This window comes from Strongylocentrotus purpuratus, unplaced genomic scaffold (genome assembly GCF_000002235.5).
Source record: "Strongylocentrotus purpuratus isolate Spur 01 unplaced genomic scaffold, Spur_5.0 spur5_scaffold_10, whole genome shotgun sequence".
Lineage (NCBI taxonomy): Eukaryota > Metazoa > Echinodermata > Echinoidea > Camarodonta > Strongylocentrotidae > Strongylocentrotus > Strongylocentrotus purpuratus.
In genome coordinates this window covers 24,346,333-24,371,422 of record NW_022145595.1, presented here as the reverse complement: position 1 = coordinate 24,371,422, position 25,090 = coordinate 24,346,333, and the positions used below count along the sequence as shown (strand labels likewise).

The window sequence follows — 25,090 nt, the reverse complement described above, 5'->3', positions numbered from 1 at the left end:
TGGTAAAAGAAACAATCATTGTACACAGAAAGATGGGACTACACAAACATGTGACATAAAAAAGTGATCCACATTTTTAAGCTCTTACATTTAGAATATGAAGGCATTTGAAGAGCCATGCTTTTCAGGGAACATTTTTCTCTCTCATGTTCTTCCACACTTGCATAATAACAATGAAAATGCTCACATTTTTCACCTCTCCCCAGAACTCAACCTTCTCTTTAAACAAGGAAATGGAAGTACATATGTACAAACATGTACATGTACTTTGTAAGACATAGCTTTTTGAATAAAGAATTGCAACCAAAAGTGACATGTTTGTCTCCTCTTGACAAGAATAAATGGAAGAAAATATTTGGACAATTATACGAAACTGAACTTAAACCCGATAGTCATCCTGACAATCAAAAGTAAATGATCTTAAAGAGATTAACCCGTTGACTACTGAATTATCTAATTCCCATAGACTTACCACAGGGACCACCAGGTTCCAGTAAGCAATGGGTTAAAATGGTATTAGGAAGTTTCTGTATTTCACAAGACTGTGTTGCCTTTCATGCGATCTGAAACTTGATGTTCAATTACTTTCGTCTTACAATTGTAAACAATGTACAGTACTTGCTCTCTTAAAGTGATAATGGGTGTCCTAATATCAGTAAGCAATGTATAAATGATATTACAATCTTGAAAATCCCATTATCTTGTCAATTAATTCTTCATGGTATTTTCCATAACTGTTATAAACAAAGTTAGCCAAGGTTAATATTTCAAAGCAATTATGAGTAATAAATTTGATAGTGTTTACCGATTATGACTGACTCTGCATTGGTTTCATTGTTCATAATAATTATAATGATTATAATGATCGGCTACGATAATTTAAGGGCCTCGTTTTAACACTATTAACTGGTATCAGGAAGTTTCTGTATTTCACAAGACTGTGCTGGCTTTTTTGTGATCTTGATGCTATTACTTTCGTCTTACAATTGTAAACAATGTAAATGTAATCTTAAAGATACTGTATGTCCCTTTTGCAGCCAACATCAAGTTCTGTAGAACTTTGCAAGAATTATGAATATGTCATGTATGTCCTATCTGTGAAATTTAAATGTTAGCAGTGTCCTAATATTCAAATTATGCAAGGAAACCCGTTAACTTGCGAGACTTCACTGCCAGACACTATTGAGTGACTGACTGGCTTTTTTTCTTTTTTGGTAATAGCATACATAAAATGAGCTGTAAAGGGTACATGAGCATTTGTCTACATCAATAACCCACTTCTTGTAATGACCAAAATTAGACTGATTGAATCTTTGCGCAGCATAAAACGTACGACCATTCGGTACAATGGTCTAAAAATCAGACTATTACTTACTGGCTCTATAGCTCTGAAGTCGATTCAACACCTAATAGTCTTTATTTTCCCATTTTCAGACATTTTAAGGCCCCCTTTTTTTATAGGAAAGTTCTAAATTAGTATTATCTTTCAAATGCCGTTGGAATTTAACCCTTTCATTTTTTTGGCCTGCAAATGGGACATAGTACCTTTAAAGATAAACTTGAGTTCTGGTACATATAGAAAATAAATCCTCACAGAATCCAATGAAACTTACACTGAATGTTCAACATTACAAATAAATGACATACATATATGTCCAACAATTTCGGTATAAAATGTATAGTGGTCGAGTAATGGGCACAGAAAGATAAGGAAATCCAGATACTTGTAGGCCTGACAAGTGACATCTTGTGCTTAAACACAGGTCACTATGTGCAAATGGGAGTTGTGGTTTTTATCGAAGATGATACCCAGTATAAATGGTATCACAATCTATAAAATCCCATTATCTTTGCAATTAATTGTTCATGTTATTTTCCATAACTGTAATAAACAAAGCTGCACAAGGTTTCTATGTCAAAGTAACACAAGAAATGCAATTATAAGTAATAAATTTGATAGTGTTTATCAATTACGACCGACTAAATTGGTTTCATTGTTCATAATAATTAGAACAATTATAATCATTGGCTACAATAATCAGAGGACCTAGCTTAAACATTATAAACTGGCCAAAGGACCATTCTTAAAGTGGGACTGTACTACTTGCAGCTACTTGCGCCCTCTATACAGCATACAATGCCTATTGGTATCCGTTGGTCCCCTTTTTCTTACATGTATGTTATGGAGAGCTGATTTGATGAGATAACCACTTGTCAGTGACCAGGCAGGGTGGTCTAATCCCTCCTGGCCAAACTAGTGCAGATAGGCTTTCAGTCCCTTTTCTATCCCGCTATAGATTTGTATTTCAAGTAAATTCTTCTTACGTCACATGAGAGAAATCCCTCAATATCTCTTAATAGGTTTAGAGGTTAAAAAACTCATCGGCTCCTTGGTTTAATCTTGTTCCAGCCATGCTATTGAAGAGCGGGATTTGACACCAGGGTAGGTATTAAAGGACAATTCAACCCTTGTAATACTGTAAGTCGATTTGTATGAAAGCAGAAAAGTAACAGAAACAGAATGGCAACAGGTTTGAAATGATTTGGACCAATAGTAAGGAAGTTATGAATGTTTGAAAAATTTGAAATACGAGATCACTAAGTCTAAATAAAACATATCATTGATTTCTTTTGTTCTCATAAGTTCCTTCTCCCTTGGGTCACATACTTTAATTAGATCAGTGCATGACATGTTGGATGGGTAGATTATTAATTAATGTGTATGTACAGTGTATGTAGTTATTCAAAATGTTAGGCTCCTTGAAAGTAAATGTACATACATGTATCATCTCCATACGGTTTACAAATAAAAATTGTCTTTGGTTCGTATTCTACTATTCCAGTTGAACCCGACCCTAGGTCAAAAATCATGTTTAACAGAGGCCGAAACCCAGCTTCAGGTTTGAATAAAAAGCAGAATATGGCCCTTTATGTTCATGACACATCAAAGGGTTCAGGATTTTGAAGTAGCCTAAATTATGCAAATACATAATGTACACTGTACATGTAGGAGGAGGAACCAAAAATATCAATACAACAAATTGGACCATACACAGATTAGATGAATTTCCAGGGATGACCATGACTTTATCATTAAAAAGCTATGAACAAAGTGAAGAAGAAAAAAAAAAGTGTACAAACAAACAAACAATACGTCAAGTTTCACTTTAGCCTTTTACATGGCATCATAGAAGAGTCAAAAGGAAATCCTTGATTGGATAAGAAATTAAAAATACATCATAATCATCACACACTAACAAAACAGAAGATTGGTCAGGAAGTAAGGAACCATTACTAAAACACATGATTGCGGTCAAGAACAAATGCTGCAGAAAAAGTTTTAAAGATTAACCAAGTTCTAGTAATGGAAGTAAATGAATCTACACTGTAGCTGAATCAAAAGAAAATCAGAGCTAAGAACAATGTACAAGGGAAATGATAGACATACAGTACAATATACACATTTATGCTAAATAATTTTGGTAGAAAATAATAGTTCTGATGAATGAGTGATGATAAGAATCTAAAACACTAAGTTTGTCTCCATGACACAAGTTCCTAACATATATGGTCTCCAATCCTCTATGTGCAAATATGTTGCACTTTTCAGAGTATGATATTTCCAGTAACTTTTTGTTAATTAGTTTACATTTGAATGGTCTAAGAGTGAACCTTAACGCCGTTCTCTCTACCCTGTTCTCTATTTTGCTCCTACCCTCCCCCTCCTCTCTATTTCAATTAACTTATTCAACTTAAGCTGTTATGAATTTCGTTAACCATTACTGTAACCAGCCTGACTGTAACTGTCTATGATCATGATAATTTTTTTGTTGTTTTTTTTTTTGTTAAATGATCTTTGTAAATTTTTACCAGTGAAACACAAATTTCCAAATGGACAACAAATACTCTTTTTCAATTTCTTAATTTCAATTTCATGTTCTCTTTATCTTTCTCCCCTTTTTTAAAAATTGAATTCTCTCTTTCCTTTTCTCTCTATCTCTCCCTCTCTCACCCTTTCTACACATTTCTCTCTCTCTCCCTCCCTTCTCCTTCTCTCTCTCTCTCTCTCTCTGCCTTTCTCTTACTCTCTCTTTATCTCATATGGCTCTGAACAACGTTATTTTGTATGGCTCTGACCAACTTTTCCTCCTCCTCTTACCAATTCGGTGACCAATTTCTGCAGGACTTCAGCTCCGAGGGTCTCCACAAGAGTCTGACAGAGCCCAGAGAGACTGTCCATCACGACGCAGGCCTGCTTGGCTCCATCAATGATTTCAGTCTGTTGGATGGAAAACATTCAGACAATACAGCTCATGTTAAACCCTTTGTAGGCAAGACATTTTATGAACTGATCGATCAAATTTTAATTTCAATTTGGCAATGATTATAGTTTTCTTTTATTGACTACCTTGTTCTATAAATACAAAATGTAATGTCTCTGAAAAAAAGTGTAAATGGGTGTTGACTATGCCAAATAGTTTTTAAATGTAAATTTTAATAGAAAAACAGTGATTTGTATTTTGAACCTTTCAATGTATTGCCAATTTAAGGAATTTAAGGCTTCTTCTCTTTCTAAATATTCCTGGTGTCAAAGGCGTTATTGTCACACAACAAAACCAGACAAATGTTTGGCCTTTCTTCTCATGCATCTACAGTGTACAGTACAATGTAGTTCTTTATTTTAGTTTTCTTACACCCAATCAAGTTATATCTTATCCCCTTCCTCTACCGACTTATTTAGAATTGGTGAACTGAAAATGGTATAAAAAAACATTCTAAATGATGACAAGGATTTTGACATTTTATGAGGATTACAGGAAAGTTAGAGTTAAAAGTTAAAATTCACCTGAATAGATGTCTGCTCCAGCACGTTGTGTACTGCGTTGATGAAAGCTTCACAGTCTGAGCATGTTGATGATTCCTAGACGAGAGAAAAAAAGAAAAAAAAATGTCTGTCAGTGTTAACACACCACTTTAAACAGTTAACAACTAAATTATTCATACCCTTACCAAGTCTAGTACTTTCTTAGTACCGGTATATAACAATTGATTTGTCCCGCTTACTTGAGAATGTGACATATTAAAGTTTTCATCTAAAAATATTCAACAAATCCCTAATTCAACCAGTCCACCTTTTATTCTTGAGTTACAAAAAAACAAAAAAACATCAAATTTACAGGGATTATGGATAATTTAGATGTTAACAGTACATGTACATATGTAGAATTTTGCTGGTGCATTTTTACAATACTATACACACAAAATGTACAAAGGTTATTTTTGTTGTATCCTGCCTATAATGTATGTCAACCTATTTGTGTGCATACAGTATGTGCTGCCTAAACCTCAAACGCATTGATAGTTGTTTCTTTTTCATTGTTTTAGTTCCTGCTTGTTAATTATTATCTTAAAAACCTAACAACTGGAAATAAAGATCAATAACCTCATTTGTTCCGAGCAGCGCTCAAAATACACGGGGGCGGTGGGCGATTCGCCCCCGTGAGCTACATAATCGCCCCTGTCAGGTTGCTCACGGGGGCGATTGCAAAATTAAAAATCGCCCCCGTGGAATTATAAAATAAAGATTATCTTTTCTGTTATAACTTTAACACAATATTGAGTTTCAATTTTCAAACCTTAAACCAATGAAACGGAACTTAGATTAGCGTGCAAGATTTCTCGTTTTATGAGTAGGCCTATTATTACCGATTCAGCTCGCAACTGCAGTGCCGCCGTCAGCAGTGGTTATAGGCCTACTGCGCCGTTAGTAGCGGTACGTATGCACGCTGCCGCGCAATGTCTGCTGGAGCTGGAGGTGATCGCGCAAGGGCAGACACATGGTCATGGAGAAGTTTTTTTGTTGTGAAAGCGTTAACCCGCTGAAATCTAGTGATTTCAAATGACCAGCAAATAATGAACCTCGACCAGTAAATCAATATTAGGGACTTTTAGTTTTGCACAATGAGAACGTGGACTGCAACATGTGACCTCCTTTTAAGGCAGTGTCAGTGCTTAAAAGGACGTCACATGTGACTGCCAGTGCCTTAAAAGGACGTAACACGTCCACGTCCACGCAAATCTAAAAGTCCCTATTGAGAAGAAGAGGAAGACCAAGATGTCGTGGAATGATATGGTAACATGGGCAGATCTACGGGGGGGGGGGGGGGGGGGGGGGGGGGGGGGGGGTGGGGGTGGGGGGGGGGGGGGTGGGGGGGTTTGGGGGTTAGGGGGTTTAACCCCCTCCTCCAACCCCCCACCCCCCGGCCCCCTTGGGCTGCCAAGTGAAAATGTGATATTAAAGCGGGGGGGGGGGGGGGATCCTGGAGAGGATGACTACTAATCTATTTTATTTTTTTCAGGGGGGGGGGGAGTGAAGCGCCGTTTTAGCATGACTTTCTTGTTAACTCTTACTTTCACCTATCTCAGATAACCCTAAGTTTTTGGTTGCTGCTTTATATGTAGTTGATAATGCATGATTAAAATAAAGAGAGAGAGAGAGAGAACCACCATCATTTTGCAATGGTTCAGGGTTCGTGTAATGTACATTTGAAACCATTTCTTAGCGTCTCAACCCTAAAAATATAGCAAAACTATGGGTTAAACCCATAGGGGGTTTAACCCCCTCCTCCAACCCCCCACCCCCCGGCCCCCTTGGGCTGCCAAGTGAAAATGTGATATTAAAGCGGGGGGGGGGGGGGGGGATCCTGGAGACGAGGACTACTAATCTATTTTATTTTTTTCAGGGGGGGGGAGTGAAGCGCCGTTTTAGCATGACTTCCTTTTTAACTCTTACTTTCACCTATCTCAGATAACCCTAAGTTTTTGGTTGCTGCTTTATACATGTATGTAGTTGATAATGCATGATTAAAATAAAGAGAGAGAGAGAGAGAGAAACACCATCATTTTGCAATGGTTCAGGGTTCGTGTAATGTACATTTGAAACCATTTCTTAGCATCTCAACCCTAAAAATATAGCAAAACTATTTTTGAGGAAAAGCATTATACTGAATTAAATAAAGAATAATAGCTTTATATTGGATCATACTAATACTGATACGGGCTAAAGACAATGTGGTATTTGTATAGAGGTATTCCAAAATGACATTCTGATAATCAACATTTGTTCTGGTATCATATACGCATAATACAACTGGTCTTTATGATTTCTTAATGTGACATAGCTTCTTCTCCCCCTGCAAAAACAAAGACAACAAGGTTATTTAATAAAAGGATCATGTGACAAATAATCATTGTGATTCAAATTGATGCAAGGATTTTTTTGAATAAGCAATGCTTTTCACCAGAATCTTCTTTGTAAAAACGCCTTTTACAAATCTCAGCCATGTAAATCTGCCACTGTGTTGTAAGATCACTTTCAGATTAGGAGAAGTGTATTCTTTAATGAGTATTTTACATTGAATGGAACGTCTCAACTCAGTAAGCATGGCTGAGATTTATAAAAGTTGTTTTTACAAAGAAGATTCGGGTGAATAGCAGTGCTTATTCAAACAAATATTCGCATCAATTTGAATCACAATCATTATTTGTCGCTTAATCCCTTTTAATGACCTTGTTTTCTTTCTCGTTTGCAAGGGGAGAAGAAGATATGTCACGTAACACATCATAAAGATCAGTGTTGTATGCGTATATATCAGTTCAGTTCAGTTCAGTTCATTTTATTCAAAACCATACAAAGCATGATATAATCTGTTACACAAAAAAGAGACTGGTAATAGTACATCAATCAACATATTCTAACTTGATTACATCATAAACTGAATGGTTTTAGGACCTCTTTAGAAGCTAAGCTTGTGAGCGGGGCCCTAGTGTCAACAAAATACATACATTTACAGTAAAAAGAATGTTACGTATGATTATATAATGGATGAAAATACTAAGCTACAGAATATAGAACATACAAATACTCTCACACACACATACGCACACACACACGCACACACACACGCCCATATACAGCAAACACACTGACGAGTAGGTCCTTAGTGGTCAAAAAGCATTTCAGAATAAGAAATTACTAGGATGCAAATAAAAACTATGTCAGTCTTTCAAGCAGGTACGTTTTAGATAAACTTCTAAACCTAGAAAAAGTTGTACTATTTTTTATATCATCAGGCAGACTGTTCCATTCTTAAATGCAAGAGATATGGAAAGAGGTCAGAGTGACATTTGTTCTTGCGAAAGGCTGTCGAATAAGACACCTTTGACGTGTTATGAATTTGCGAGTTCTGACAGAATAAATCTTTTAACGTACATTCATGAGGCATAGACTTAAGATTAAACATAAACAATATGCAATTGAACGACACAAGTCCACTTAGTGGTAACATTCTTAGTCGAAGGAACAATGGAGAACTTGGATGTCTATAATAAGAATTAGTAATAAGCCGTATTGCCTTCTTCTGCCATACTCTCAACTTATCAAGATATGACTTAAAAGTGTTTCCCCAAGCAACATTACAATATGTCAAATAAGGAAGAATAATACTATTATATAATGTTATCAGCACTCTTTCAGGTAAAATAAATTTTAATCTAAAAATGACACCTACACTACGGGACAACTTTGTGCATACAGCATCTAAATGATTTCTCCAAGATAAATGCTCATCCATGTTTAAAACTAAGAACTGAACATTTTCACTAAGCGCAACATCATGGCCTCCAACATTAATAAAAGTAATGCCATCTGGAAGCTTTTTACCCTTGGAGCGAAAAATAACACATTTGGTCTTTTGAACATTCAACAATAACTTATTACAACAATACCATGCATACAGTTTCTGAATCTCTTGATTCGCAATTAGTAATAAATCTTCAGCCTTCTTATCAGCCAACAGCAAGCTGGTATCATCAGCAAAAAGTGAGTATGAGAATAATGTTGATGAGTGTATTACTGTATATCATTTATATAGATCAGAAACAACAGGGGACCAAGAACAGAACCCTGAGGTACACCATATTTAATAGAAGCAAGTTGAGAATTAGTACCATTCACCACAACAAGTTGTGTCCTGTCAAACAAATAGCTTTGGAACCAAGACAATGCTACACCACGTATTCCATAATGCTCAAGTTTCCTGAGGAGGATGCCATGGTCAATAGTATCAAACGCCTTTAGATCTAAGAATATCCCCAAACAATACTTGTTTCCATCAATAGCTTATATGATATTACTTAATAAATTAAACACACCCATTTGTGTGGAGAAGTGCTTACGGAAACCACACTGCTGAGGAATCAAGATATTCTTTTTAGATAGAAACTCATTTATTAAAAAAGCGTTATATATTATATACACAGGCCAGTAACAGCTATGTAGCTTGTAAATTTGTAAGAGGGAAAATGCTGATTGAAATGATAATGATGAAATAGCAAATAGGAGTATCATAGGTACCAATTCAATGGATATTTGTATAAAATAACGCCCCCGTCAGTACTAAAAGAGCCCCCGTGAGAAGGCTCACGGGGGCTCTTTGTTGGGGGGAAGAGCCCCCGTGGACAAAAAATTAATTTGAGCCCTGGTTCCGAGCATGTGTTGGCTCGATCACATTACGAAAATGACCCTAGATTACAACAACAAAATTGAGAATGATTCTTTGTCTAAGGCTCTATTACATATTTGTTCAGCCATATACATGTAATGCTTCTAGAACCTGACTGAAATAGTGCCAATTTCCAAGGGCTTGAACATACAGTGTATATATATTTCATAAATTCTCTTCAAATCTCTTGCTTATGCTAGAATCATGTGAACATCTCCAGCGATTTACATCAAACAGACCCATGCCAGTGGTTCCCAGGGGCTAATACTGCATACAAGAGAGATTACATGGAGGTGGTACAGGGTGTACCGGGAATATGATCTTTTATTTAGAGATTCAAGATTTTAATGACTTCCCTTTGTATATTGTGGATCAAAGAAGAAAAGCTTAGTTAGAATCTTCTCAACTACAGTGTAGTTTCAGGGATTTATAAGTGATTTGAGCTGCCACATCACTAATTAAATACATACATGTACATGTATGATGTACATGTATGACATGTACTGTACATGTATGTAATATCATACTTATAGAAATATTACATTATTGTATTCATTTCTTCTTCACGTGTATGGATGTCCATTCAAATTGGCAAATTAAGAGAGAATTGAATGAATTCAAACAACATTTTACACAATCCCTTTATAATCAAGGAGTTTTTCCCCAAAATATGTAATGTAATATGTCATTGTAATGATAGGACAGATCTTAACCCATATTACATTGTGGATAATTTTTGTTTTGCCATTTCCTGATTTCTCCTCTCATGACAGACCGACACAAGAATTGAACACAGGGAATTTTTCTTGAGGTAATTTGAGAACAAGACAGGGGACTGCTGCCAATATGGGATTCCCCATAACAAGGAACCTCCTTTCAAAAAATCAACCCTATATTTCTGTGTACAACATTGCTTGTTACTTTTATCAAGTTTCCAGAACCTTGCAGTACACACCAATACTTACATACTACATGATCAACTTTTTCTGATTGATTCCACACCGTTTCTTTCAGAATGCAATCACAAGACCAGAACTCAACTTTATCTTTAAGCCTGAATTCTTCCATCTTTAAACTACTCAACTCTATATTTTCCAGTCTACCAGATTCTCTTCTTTTACCCGTCCCAATATCAAAACCATGTTTGTTAATTGGAAGATATCTGACTCTGGAGGCACAGTACCGTAATCTGCTGATAACATACATGTATGTATGATAAATGTTGATTATTTAACTGATTAAATCAATGACATCCACTTGAAATAAATAAGTAAACAAGGGTAAAAAACTAAAAATAAAAGATCACTGGAGGTTATCACAGTTCTAAACAAATCACAACTTGAAAGATAACAAAGGGGGTGGATACAAAAAAAACCAACCAGTGGAATGGTAGATATTGGATTATCTACTTAGTGCATGCTACACATATTATTGTACCAGTACTCATCATAGCAAAACAAGAAAACATAAAAAACAGTTTGTTTTTTTTACTACACAGTAACAAAATATTGGGGTGTTTTTTAATGACTAAAAAATACTCTAATGGAATCATACATGTAGCAGTCATCTGGAGTGTCATTTGGAGTGTCATTTGGTGATAATTTATTTGAACTTTGTTATAAGCAAGGCAAAGTCTACACACATTTTGGATTTGTGTATCACACACACGTACATGTACACATCTGTAAAGCGCTTTGAGAGGGCCTTCGGTCTTGAAAAGCGCTATATAAGAACTAGCTACATGTATTATTATTATTATTATTATTATTATTTACACTAGACATACACAAACACCCTTGAAAGAAAAAAAGAGGAGATATCAGTATGTACCGGTAATGTATACTGACAGTAATGATTCAGTAATTGAGCAAAATAAACTGCAGGTACCATTTAGCTGCCAGACAGGGGCAATAGGGCAACCACATGGTTGAACCCTGGATATGGTGAATATCATCATCAATTTAATTTATTCAAAATCTTTTGAGCACCAGACAGGGATACACTATTACATGTATAAGACAAAAGGTGGTTTAAAAATACTCAATATGATTAAACTACTTTTCAACAGAAGTTTGTAAACGCTTGGTCCAAAGTGAGTGAAAGGACCATTGCAATTGTGTTGGTTTAACATGTATGCATTAACATAAATTTATCACCATTTTTATTTCCCTTGTCAGGGAAAATTATATTATTTTTTTTTTCTGAAGCCTTCCATGCTTGGTATAAGCACCTTTTGTTAAGCACTAGAAAAATCCTGAATACTTTTAATTAACCCTGTAAGTTGGGGCTTTGATCGGATAGGAAGATCAGAGTGACACCCTCACACCCTGGATTGGTATTGGCAAAAAGTATCTTTTTTTTTTCTTTTTTTTACTGTTGTACATGTACTTTAAATTTTGAGCTCTCTAATACCTAAATTCACTCATACCTTGGATAATTTCTCTCATTTGAAGTTGTTGTAGGTCATGTTTAAAACTACAGTATTCATGCCATCAAATGTCAAAAATTGAAAAAAAGATCATAAGAAGAAAAAAAATGCTGAAAATGATATTAAATACCTCCAAAACCATCTTGGATTATAATGACAATGGACAAAAATGGGTGCCTACATTAAAATGGCGGCTCGCATGTTTTACCTCTTCTCTTAGACTAATATTATTAATTTCAAAGTCATGAAAAAACACTTAAAATCAACAAACATGGTCTACAACAACTCCAAATGACAAAATATTCCTAGCGATGCTTTTTCTTTTAGTATTTGATAGCCCCAAACTTGGAACATTTTGGGCATTTTTTTTTCACCTTTTTTTGTTTACCATTAATTTTCCAATCATTTTCATTGCTCGGCGATCAGAATTTATTATCCGATTTCACCTGATCGGCCGACGATCAGCCCCGATCTGATCATCGGTTACAGGGTTATTGCACACATAGCTGCATTACTATCCTGGCTGTGTGTTAAAAGCTGTTCTATTAATTCTCAACATTTCAAACACCACTGTACAAAACTTGACTGTTTCACTCGACATTGGTACTTTAGTGAAAATTGATGACACCTAAATAGCAGTAAAATACAATTGTTCAACTTATTGATGTTAGAAAAAGTAATTTAAAAATTCAAATCGTGAGTCTCCTTTCAACTTTCCGATCAGCTGCATCGTATTTATTGTGTGCATTTGTGTGTATTGACTATTCATGTGTGCAATTGCAGCCTCTTAGCACGTACATGTAGTGCAGCGCTAGAGGTCAATACGCATTAGCATTGACTCTCTATGCTTTGCTGGAGTGGGTTATATTGTACTTACTTGAACGAGTTTGCCCTTCCAGGAGTTTTGGATACAGTACTCTACGGCCCCACATTCGTCTGCATGCGAAGCACTTCGGCACCAGTAGGAGGCACCTTCACTGCATTGTGATCTGTAGATCGCTGCAGGGTTTATTGCACTAGCTGAAAGGCAAAGAATGAATGAATAAATAAACTTATTATATACAGGAACATAATAATCACAATGTAAGTTGTGCTTGGGATAAGGATATCAAAGTAATAAACAGAGAGATAAGTTTGTTTCTTTAATACACCCTTTCACGGTTACAAAAGTGCGCATGCGCAGACATGGGCGCCATTTTAATTAAAGAGCAAACAAAGTTGTTTACTCATAAATTAAAATGGCGGCCATGTCAGTATGATGTGAGCACACAGCGCAGGTATTGACGCAACAATACATGCGCATCTGAAAACATTGATGACACAATGTTTACACGCAAATTAAAATGGCAGCCTTAACCGACAACCATGAAAGGGTGTATTTTATAAATTTAAAAAAATCTTCTGGCTAGGTAAACAAAAGATTGATTGAAAGCTGATCAAAAAACTAGAAACAGATCACACAATTTTTCGCTGTTTTTCAACCAGACATCAACATTTCAATTTTGGAATGTTATGAAATGAAGATAATTAGATCTAACTCTTGGTAACATTACAAGTTGGGAACTCTGTGTTATAAAAAAACATCACTCCACAGCATCATTTTACAAAACAGTCAAACAAGTTTGACTAACTTGTATCATGACACTGAAGGTTTTTGTGAAACAATTCTCTAAAGGCTAAAAAAAAAAAACTATAAAAAACCTTTAAGTCTCTATTTTTAATTTTACTTTGAATTTGAAACTTTTATGATAGACTAGACTCTAGTCTAGAATCTAGATCTACTCACTGTCTAGAAAATATTTTTTCATAATTATTCTTCATTTCTTTCTTTCCTTAATAATAATAGAGTCTACAACATGTGCTATTAATAAAAACTGTAATCTGGGCAAACCTTTGAGGAATGAATGCAGTCTTATCTATTTTCAACAACAAAAAAATGAAACGACAAAATGTCAAATTCTCAAAACTCAAAAGAAATGCCAAGCCCAAGGGCAAGGCCCAAACGGAAATTATTGATAAATAAAACAATATACTATAGATCTAGGGTCTAGACCTATTGTTAATTATTAGAGCTAAATAACATTATATGTTGTTTGCACAAAGCTATTACGCATGTTTGTCGAGGCCTTAACTTTTTTTAAATTAAGATCAAAGGCGAGATCTAATCATATTTGCCTATCGCGGATCGCGAGGCCGAGTGCAGTGATCGTGATACTGAGAACTAACTAGCACCAAGTACGAACGCCCGACCCATGGTAAGCCCTTGCCCCGAGAGTTCCCCGTGTGCAACAGACACTTCTCCGCAACATTTTTCTCAATCTTATCCTCAAAGTATTTGATAGTTACTCACCGGCAGCAAATAATGCCGCAAATATAACAAGGGTGTTCATCTTCCTTGTGTTGAACCTTCCGTCAATTGATTAACAAAGTAAATGACAAAGCCCTCAGTGATTGTGTAGTTATGAAACAAAACAATATTGCAGGCTCTTCTTTCTGTCACTCGCTAATAATCAGTATAAAATACACTGACATTGTTTTGGATAGATGATAGGCATATCACGTGCACATGAGGGTCGCGCGTAGCAATATGACAACATTTCTGATTGGCCAAGGCTTTTTATCGTCATGCTGTAAAGTACTGAGATATTAGAAACAATATGAATACTTAAATTCATTTTCTCATCGCCTTAGTATATATGATAATTTTTATAGATTTAATTGCACAATTTTGTGTTAATTTAGATTTTTAAAATGGATTATATGCCATGTATCAATATTGTAGAATCGCGTAAGCGGCCAATCGTATCAAGCATAACATCAGGGGCAGTAGTTTTCGGAAGTAGCCTGTATGAAAAGCGTCACATGATTCGGTGGCTAGCTAGCTAGGTATTTGTTTCGAATGCGTGGGCCTAGCTTTTGTGACCCATGATCAGTCTGTGGTGAACTTTTTCTTCTTCTTTCGTTAATATTATTAATGCTTTGACTTCTTGTTGACCACAGCGATAACCAATCAGTAATTTGACTCATTGAAATGACCCCTTTTTTGTTCATAATTTGATCCCGCCCCGGCCCCGGCCCCATGATGCGTGCAGGCGCGGATCCAGGATTTCTTAGGGGGGGGGGGGGGGGGGGGGGGGCCCAAATTTGAAATTATGCGAGCCAAATATTGGTGCGTTATGGTGACCAACAGTGACGTAATGCGGGGGGGGGGGTCGGTGCAAGGGGGGGGGGCGAGTTTCCCCTCCCAGGCTTTGACGTTTCATTATATTATTAGAGAAAGAAGACGATTCGTTGTACCGTTCTCGACTCTTATAATCCTTGTCTAAATTCAGTCCCCCCCCCCCCCTCCCCCCTCCTGCGCGAAGCGCGGAAGCTTTGACGTTTTAATAAACTATTAAAGAAAGAAGACGATTCGTTGTAACGTTCTCGACCCTTTATCCTCGTCTGATTTCAGTTCCCCCCCCCCCTCCCGCGCAAAGCGCGGAAGCTTTGACGTTTTATTAAACAATTAAAGAAAGAAGACGATTCGTTGTACCGTTCTCGACACTTAATCCTCGTTTGAATTCAGTTCCACCCCCCCCCCCTCCCGCGCGAAGCGCGGAAGCTTTTACGTTTCATTAAATCATTAGATAAAGAAGACGATTCGTTGTACTGTTTTAGACTCTCAATCCTTGTCTAAATTCAGTCCCCCCCCCCCTCCCCCTCCTGCGCGAAGCGCGGAAGCTTTTACGTTTCATTAAATCATTAGAGAAGAAGACGATTCGTTGTACCGTTCTCGACTCTTTATCCTCGTCTGATTTCAGTTCCCCCCCCCCCTTTTCCGCGCGAAGCGCAGAAGCTTTTACCTTTCATTAAATCATTAAAGATTCGTAATACCGTTCTCGCCTCTGAATGCTTGTCTGAATTCAGTCCCCCCCCCCCCCCCTTCCCACCTCCCCTCCTGCGCGAGGCTTTGACGTAGTATTATTAGAGAAAGAAAACGAAGCGTTGTACCGTTCTTTTACTCTTAATCCTTGTCTGAATATCAAATATGTTCTTTGTATGCTCCTTTTTCTTCCTACGTCCTCTTCCGATTGGGGGGGACCGCCCCCAACCCCCCCCCCCCCCCTGGCTACGCGCCTGCGGTCAGATAAACACATCTTGATACCTTGTCCGACCCCGCAAGCTCAGGGGTTTAAGGCAATAAATTACGGTCAGATAAGCATTCAGGGGCCCGCCTTAGGGCCCCTGGTGGGGTCGAGGCGGCGGAGTCGGCCCCGGAAGCTCAGGGGTTTTAGGCGTTTAATTAGGTCAGATGAGCATATTTTTGTGTATACCTTATTATTTTGTGACACTGGCAAGTCACTATTTGGCGTGGGGTCCAAGGGGCGGAGCCCCAAACAAATCAGGGGTTTTAGGTATTAAATTACCGTCAGATGATCATCTAAGGGTCCGCCGTAGGGCCCTAAATGGAATCCAGGGGCAAACCCCCCGGAAGCTTATGGGTTTTAGGCATTTAATCACGGTCAGATGAGCATATTTTGATGCCCCATTATTTTGTTAACACTGGCAGTTAACTATTCTTACTTTCTTACTCTCATTCTATTTGATTTCTCTCTAAAATACTTTTTCAAGAAAGTGGGGGGGGGGCTCGAGGCTCTCGATCACCGCCGTACCTCGGGCCCTGACATGTAGGAATCTCAAGAATCATATTTTTTGCCTGGTTGTAAATTTAGGAATTTGTCATTTTCCAACAAACACATACAAACGTATAATTTACTAAAAAGTGAGGAAAAATTCGGGAATTATGTCATTTCAGCAGTATTTGTAATCCACCGTTGTGGAATTAGAAATAAACCACGTTTGAATTTGATTTCCCCCAAGCACCCCCCCCCCTATCAGTACGCCAGTATCTCCTCTTTTCCCTTTTTCTTTACCTTTCCTTCCTTCTCTCTTATTTTTTTTTGATTGGGGGGGGGGGGGGGGTTAACAGCCTGGGAGGCAAGGCCCTTTCGGCCCCCCCCCCCCCGATCTCCTTCTTCCCCCTTTTCTTTTCTTCTTCCTCTTCTTTCTTTCCCTTTTTCTCCTTTTTCCCTTTCTCCCTTCTTTTCCTTTCTTCTCTCTTTTTTTTTTTTTTTTTTTTTTGGGGGAGGGGGGGGGGGGGCCAAGGCCCGCTCGGCCACCCCCTGGATCCGCGCCTGGATGCGTGTTCCATGCAGCATCCCCTCCCCCCCCCCCCCCCCCCGTTTCAGCATAAGTCCGGTGTGTAAGGTCGATACAGGTAGATCTTTTTCTTTGTTACGAGCCGGTGTGACCGCACCGTTTGTCCTACCAGTTTCGTTTGTCCGTCGGACATAACATGCGGGTTTTCTGCTCGCATCGATCGTCCGTGACTCGCACGGATCGTCCGAGGGACGATCCGTGCGGTTTGCTATCCGCACAGTCTGTCCTCATTTTGTTTTACGTGTATATTTGATAAAAGGAAGCAACTCGGTAAATCATGTGGTAAACATTTTTTCTAGATATTACATAATAATAACTCTCTACAATTTTTTTAAAGCAAATGGGCCAGTCCTTTTGAAAGTAGAAGTGAATATTTTATTTAAAACCTTTATTCTATGAATATCGGCCCCACAACTGTTGTAATCGATTATACTTTTGTACGTGGCTTCGTTCTTTAACCGACACACTACTAGTATATATGGTGGCCCTGAAGGGACATCGCGAATAGACTAAATCGTGAAAAATATGCGATAAAATTCACGATATCGTCAATTTTATCGCATATTTTTCACGAAGAAATTCACGAAATTGACGATATCGTGAACTTTATCGTGAACTTTTCACGATGAAATTGACGATATCGTGAATTTTATCGTGAAAAGTTCACGATATAAAGTTCACGATATCGTCAATTTTATCGTGTACTCTATCGTGTACTCTATCGTGTACTCTCCTGACGGGCGCTTCGTAAACAAAACCAGCCCTAGCTGGGGGAGACAGAGAGAAGGAAAAAAGGAAAGGGAAAGAGAAGATAAAAGGAAAGAAAGAAGAGGAAGAAGAAGAAAAGAGGGAAACGGGGGCTTTTGCCTCGTCCCCCCGCCCCCCGCCAAAAAATAAATAAGAGAGAGAGAGAGAAGAAAAGGGAAAGAGAAGAAAGAAAGAGAAAAACGAAAAAGAGGGAGAATAGGAAAGAAAGGAAAAGAAAGAAAAGAAAGGAGGCAAGAGCCCTTCGCCCCTGTTTCCCTCTTTTCTTATTCTTTTTCCTCTTCTTTCTTTCCTTTTATATTTTCTTTCCCTCTCCCTTCTCTTTCCCTTTATGGCGGGAGGGGGGAGGGGGAGGTAAGAGCCTTTCGCCCTTCCCCCGTTTCCCTCTTTCCGTCTTCTTCTTCTTTCTTTCCTTTTATATTTTCTTTCCCTTTCCCTTTCCCTTCTCTCTATCTCTCTCTCTCTCTCTCTCCTATTTATTTGTTGGCGCTGGAGGGGGGAGGAGGCAAGAGCCCCTCTTTTCTTCTTATTCTTCTTCCTTTCCTTTTTTATTCTCTTTCCCTTTTCCTTCTCTCTCTCTCTCTCTTATTTATTTTTTGGGCGGGGGATGCAAGAGCCCTTCGCCCCCGTTTCCCTCTTTTCTTCTTCTTCTTCCTCTTCTTTCTTTCCTTTTATCTTCTCTTTCCCTTTCCCTTTCCCTTCTCTCTCTATCTCTTATTTATTTTTTTGGCGGGGGGTGGGGAGGGAGGAGGCAAGAGCCCTTCGCCCTTCCCCCGTTTCCCTCTTTCCTTCTTATTCCTCTTCTTTCTTTCCTTTTATATTTTCTTCCCTTTCCCTTCTCTCTCTTATTTATTTTTGGCGGGGGGGGGGGGGAGGAGGCAAGAGCCCTTCGCCCTTCCCCTGTTTCCCTCTTATTCCTCTTCTTTCTTTCCCTTTCCCTTCTCTCTCTCTCTCTCTCTCTCTCTCTCTCTATTTATTTTTTTGGCGGGGGGGGGGAGGTAAGAGCCTTTCGCCCTTCCCCCGTTTCCCTCTTTCCTTCTTCCTCTTCTTTCTTTCCTTTTATATTTTCTTTCCCTTTCCCTTTCCCTTCTCTCTCTCCTTATTTATTTTTTGGCGGGGGGGGGGAGTGAGGAGGAGGCAAGAGCCCTTCGCCCCCCCCCCGTTTCCCTCTTTTCTTCTTATTATTCTTTCTTTCCTTTTATCTTCTCTTTCCCTTTCCCTTTTTTCCTTCTCTCTGTCTCCCCCAGCTAGGGCTGGTTTTGTTTACGAAGCGCCCGTTAGGAGAGTACACGATAGAGTACACGATAGAGTACACGATAAAATTGACGATATCGTGAACTTTATATCGTGAACTTTTCACGATAAAATTCACGATATCGTCAATTTCATCGTGAAAAGTTCACGATAAAGTTCACGATATCGTCAATTTCGTGAATTTCTTCGTGAAAAATATGCGATAAAATTGACGATATCGTGAATTTTATCGCATATTTTTCACGATTTAGTCTATTCGCGATGTCCCTTCAGGGCCACCATAAGTATATACTCGTGATCCAGGGAAATAAAAGTGATTGAAAATGTGGTTGAAAGTGAGTTGGGGAGGCTAGAGTATTTAAGATAAGGTAGAGCGTAGCACAAATTGGCGGATGCTCAGGGGTAGGGGCATTTAATTACGGTCAGATGAGCATATTTTAATACCTTATTCATGACACTAGCAGGTCAATAATTGGCGTTATGGTCCAAGGGGCGGAGCCCCCGGAAGCGCAGGGGTTTTAGGCATTAAAATTACGGTCAGATGAGCATCCAGGGGCCAGCCTTAGGGCACAAGGTGGGATCAAGGGGGCAGAGCCCCCGGAAGCTCAGGGGTATGGGCATTTAATTACGGTCACATGAGCATACTTTCTTTTCTATTTCTTTCTATTTAATTATCTTTAATATACTTTTTCAAAAGTGTGGGGGGGGGGGGGGCTTGAGCCCCCAAGCCCGCCGTTCCACAGGACCTGACAAGTATTGTTTCCCTGATCCGTATATAGGACAAGGCCCTGGGGCAGCTAGCCATAATCCGATATTTGGGTCGTTTTCCGGTCAGAACTAGCCCTTACTATCATTCCAGGATTTTGTTTCAGAACCTGAGACAAAGTTACCCAATCCCTTTAAGTCTCAAAAAGTAGACTTCAATGACCTGTACAAAGGCTTAGGGACCGGGGGGGCTTGGGGGGCTCAGATATCATTGAGCCCCGCAATTTGTCGGTGGGGCTTAGATATCATTGAGTCCTTAGGGGCTAAGATACCATTGAGCCCCCAATATTTAAGCGGTGCTCAGATATCATTGAGCCGCCCCCGATACTTATTGCGGGGCTCGGATATCATTACCCCCCACCTCCTCCCCAATCATTATATTCTAGGCATTCTATATTCTATAATCTACAGGCTTACCATTCAAATATAAACATTTTATTAATATTTATTTGGGGAGGAGGGGGGGGGGCTCAGACATCGGATCTCGCATACCATTGACCCCCAAAAATATATTTGGTGGATCTCAGATAATTATCATTGAAACCCCCAAATATTTTGGCGGGACTCTGATATCATTGAGCGCCCCCCGCCCCCCCCCCCATATTTTGGTGGGGCTCAGATATCTTTGAGCCCCCCCCCCCCTCCCATATGTTTGTGGGGCTCAGATATCACCCAATTGTTTTTTGTGGGGCTCGGATAACATCACGGAGCCCCCCGATATTTTGTGAGAGGCTCGGATATCATTGAGCCCCCCCCCCCCATATTTTGGCCGGGCTCGGTTATCATTATCATTATAGATTGGTGCACATCATTATGCTCGATTATCTTTTCCTATCTGTTTGTTTTCATTCCTCTTTTAGTCATCCTTTATTTGCTACCTATGATATTTGATAAATACCTATATATGCAAAATAAACCCTGGAGGTTTAAAGTTGTAAAGTCCAGGGCAGTTCAACACACGCAATCATGAAATAAGGATGTCTTCATCGAAGTGTCTCTGTAGGTTTAGAACCACGCCCTGTGCCTACCCGCTCAGGCCACTCTACATTCAGGGGCGTCGCTAAAGGGGGGGGGTGTGGGGTTGAAGTCGGTGGGATTTTTGTTATGTCGGTCGGCCAGCAATTTTTTCCCCTTCGAGCTGTGACTTTTTATCGGACAAAGAAACATTTTTGAAAATTCAGACAATGATTTAGAGTCGGTACAATGAATAGTCTTCTTTTTCTAATAATTTAATGAATCGTTGAAGCTCCCGCACTTCGCGGGTGGGATGGGGAAACTGAATTCAGACAAGGATTAAGAGTCGAGAACGGTACAACAAATCGTCTTCTTTTCATAATAATTTAATGAAACGTCTAAGTTACCGCGCTTCGCGCGGGAGGCCTTTCACCCATCCCCTCCCCCACGCGCGCTCTTTAAGTGATTCACTCGCTCAATACCGCCCCTCCCTAAAATAAGATCCTAGCTACGCACCTGCGTTTAAATATATAGCTATGATGCTAACTAAGTTGACGAAATAATTTGTATATTTATGTCGTCGACGAAAATGACCATTTGCGCATAACAATTTAGCCTTCGCATGATCATTTTTGCGCTTCTTGCTGCCAGCAAGATAGTTTCCTGCTGCATTTAATTTTGTTGCTGTTATGAGTTTATATTCATATTTTTATTATCAAACAGGAATAAATAAATGAATATATAAATACATTTGTACAATACGATTTGTACGATAGTTGTACAATGATGATAGAAGAACGAATGAAAATCGCAACTGATCTTCCCTAATTCTTTTCCCCCTTTTCTTTTCTTCCTCTTTGTTTTCTTCCCTTTCTCTCCTCTTTCCCTTTCTCTCTCTCTCTCTCTCTCTCTCTCTTTGCTGAGGGGGGGGGGGGGAGGGGTACACATCGGGAAAAATTGCAACTGATCTCCCCTACCTTTCTTCTTCCTCTTTTTCCCCCTTTCCTTTCCATTACTTCTCTCTCTCTCTCTCTCTCTCTCTCATTTAAGTTTGGTGAGGGAGGCAGGGGCCTTTCGCCCCCTCCCCCGATCCACATGATGTTGGTGGGATTAATTGCAACTGATCTCTGCTTCTTTTTACCCTTTTCTTTACTTCTTCCTCTTTTGTGTTCCATTTTAGCTCTCCTCTTTCCCTTTCCCTTCTTTCTCTCTTTTTTTTTTTGGCGGGGAGGGGGGGGGGTGGTCGGGGGGGGGGGGGGCAGAGGCAAAGGCCTTTCTCCGCGATTCACATCTTGTGTGCATGAAAATTGCAACTGATATCCCTTCTTTTCTTTTCTTCTTTTGGTTCTTTCCCTTTCCTTCCTTCTCTCTTGTTTTGCGGGGGGAGGCAACAGCATGGGCGGCAAGGCCCTTTCGACCCCCCCCCCCCGATCTCCTTCTTTTCCCCTTTTCCCTTTCTTCTTCCTTTCCTCTTCTCTCTTCTTTTCCTTTCCCTTCTTTTCTCTCCTTCTCTCTCTCTTTCTCTCTTTTTGTTTGCTGAGGGGCCAGGGGAGGGTAGAGGGGAGGGAAAAAACACAATTGATCTCCCGTACCTTTCTTTTCTTTCCCTTTTCCTTCTTTTTCTTTCTCTCTCTTTTAAGTTTGCTGTAGAAGGGGGAGGCAAGGGCCATTTGCCGCCCCCCCCCCCCCCGATCCCCAACTTGTTCGCGGGAAAACTGCAACTGATATCCCTCTTTTTTCTTTCCTTCCTTTTATCTCCTCTTTTTCCTTTACCTTTTCTTCCTTCTCTCTTTCTTTTTGCTGGGGGGGGGGGGGGCAACAGCCTGCCAAAGGCCTTTCGCCCCCCGATCACCTTCTTTTCCCCTTTTCTTTTCTTCTTCCTCTTCTTCCTTTCCCTTACTCTCCGCTTTACCTTCTGTCTCTCTCTCTTCATTTTTTGTTGGCGGTTGGGGGTCAAGGCCCTCTCGCCCCCCCCCCCACCCCCTGGATCCGCGCCGGGAAGACCTGTAGTGTCATCCCTAGCTAGCTGGCAAAGCTGAATATGGGTTATCCAGTCGTTTCATTCATTAAGTATAATTATACTTGTATTGAATATGTATACGTGTGGACTAGAGTACGGACATTCGGTGCGGCAGGCGGACTATTGGTGCGTGACCTCTTCCGCACAGATTGTCCGTCAGACATTTGAGACGCGCACGGAAAATATGATTTTTGTATACATATCAAAGTAATATTTAGCACATTTAAGCTCAGTGTGTCTCGTGATTCAGCTTTGATGGCAGCCGATAATTTTTTTTTTTAATCATTCTATCTGGTTATCTTTAACAATTAAAATAAATTTCTCTGCGAATATCAAATCGACACTAAAGTTATGTTCTGTCGTTTTGGGGAAGTGATATGATTCGAGTCTTCGAATGCGTATTGTCATTCAATTCAATTAAATTCAAATAATTTTATTTCATAACTCGATCAAAACATGTCGGCATAACAAGACCCCTGAACATCCGGTGGCTTTGCCCTCCCTGGACCCCATCTAGGGCCCTAAGGCGGTCCACTGGATGCTAATCTGATGGAAATTTAATGCCCAAAACCCCTAAGCTTCTGGGGGCTCTTTCGTCCTCTTTGTGCATGGCTGATTGTCAACGAAACGTAGTTAAGTCTTTTGTCAAGTCTGCTCGTTGCTATGGCAGGCAACCAGTAAAAACTAATTCGTTTCATCAAATTATGGAAATGCAAGCATTAATTTAAACAAACAGAACTTTGTTATTCCTGATTGAGGTGTCGTATGAAAGGGCAGAAAATAAATTTTCTAGAAATGTGCAATAACGCCCGCCAAATGACTTTTTGGTACCCTCTCTTCAATTTGTTTTTAATCACTCGCGCGTGAAATATGCATCATATGAGTTACATCAAATGAAAGAGGAGGATCTATGCTTTACAAATATGTGTTATTTATTAATTATAATTGTGATTAATTCTCGGTTTCGTTTTTTCTCGGACGCACTGTATAGTAGGCCTACTTGCGATATGGGCACATGGTCATTTTCCTCGACAACATAAATATATTAAGATTTATTTCGTTAACTTAGTCAACATCGTAGCTACACCCGTACAAATTAGTGCTCACCACCACCTCCCCCACCACCCCCCCCCCGCCTTTTCGCCGGCTAATTCGCGGATAAACTTTTTCTCACGAAAAAAAAATTAAGTGCTCTTTACACCCCTCGCAATGATTCACTATCACCTCTGGCTCAAAGTGGCAACCCAATAAGAACCCCTCCCCCCCCCCTCCTTAAAAGCTTGTACGGGCTTGAGCTATATATTTAACTGCTGCAGGCACGTAGCTAGATTCTTATTTTGGGGGCGGTGGTGAGTAAGCGAAGCGTGCGAATCACTTAAAGATAAAGACCAGTTATGGTCATGCGATTGCATTATGAAAGAGGCGTGGTGGAATCGATCAGAAAAGGTTGATCATCAAGCATATAGGCTAAGTATTGGTGTGTCCTCCAAGGTTCAGGAATCATCAAATGATAAGAAATATTGGCCCAGTCTTGGTAATGTTATAAGCACTGTACACAGAAAGATGTTAATGGGACTACGCACACGTGAGCGACACGTGTGTTATATCTATCAGGTCCAAATAGATAAAATAATTTACCAAAGATATCAATTAGTAGGCGGTTTCTTGGCAAAATTTGTATGACCACGTATTAGTAAAAACATATTCTTTCACATGATTGGTAGTAAGAGCTTCCATTTCATTTTTCGAGAGGGGGGCGTTTCCAAAACTGGTCTATACCTTTAAAGAGCCTCGTTTCGGGGGTGTCTGGAAGACCTGTGGTCATGCATGCTTACAGTATTTCTACATGACTGAGACCCCCGGGACATGAATATGGAAATTTGGAGGAAGTAAATATCATCAACCTTTAAGCATTTCAGGTGGGTAGCATGGTCACGATAACCAACTCGGGTACAAAATAGCGTACTGATTTCTTTTGCAGCAAAAGAATATTATTAGTCACACACTTGGATGTTGCCCACAAAATATTACAATAGGATATATGTGGTAAGATTAGACTATTATATAGCATAACTAATATTCTATCAAAAACAAAACATTTTATTCTATACAGTATGCCAATATTTCTGGAATTTAATG

General features: G+C 39.3%; 1 protein-coding gene across 1 annotated transcript in view; it reads right to left on the bottom strand.

The window, feature by feature from the left end:
- LOC754171 (prosaposin) overlaps positions 1-14,530 on the bottom strand; it is a 43,466-nt gene extending 28,936 nt beyond the window's left edge. Inside the window, exons 1-4 of the mRNA XM_030979182.1 lie at positions 14,342-14,530; positions 12,869-13,011; positions 4,847-4,921; positions 4,160-4,279 (exon numbers count right to left, since the gene is read on the bottom strand). Of these exons, the coding sequence (XP_030835042.1) occupies positions 4,160-4,279; positions 4,847-4,921; positions 12,869-13,011; positions 14,342-14,381 (378 nt within the window). The 5' untranslated portion in view covers positions 14,382-14,530. The remainder of the gene's footprint in view (positions 1-4,159; positions 4,280-4,846; positions 4,922-12,868; positions 13,012-14,341) is intronic.
- Between the last annotated feature and the right edge of the window lie 10,560 nt (positions 14,531-25,090).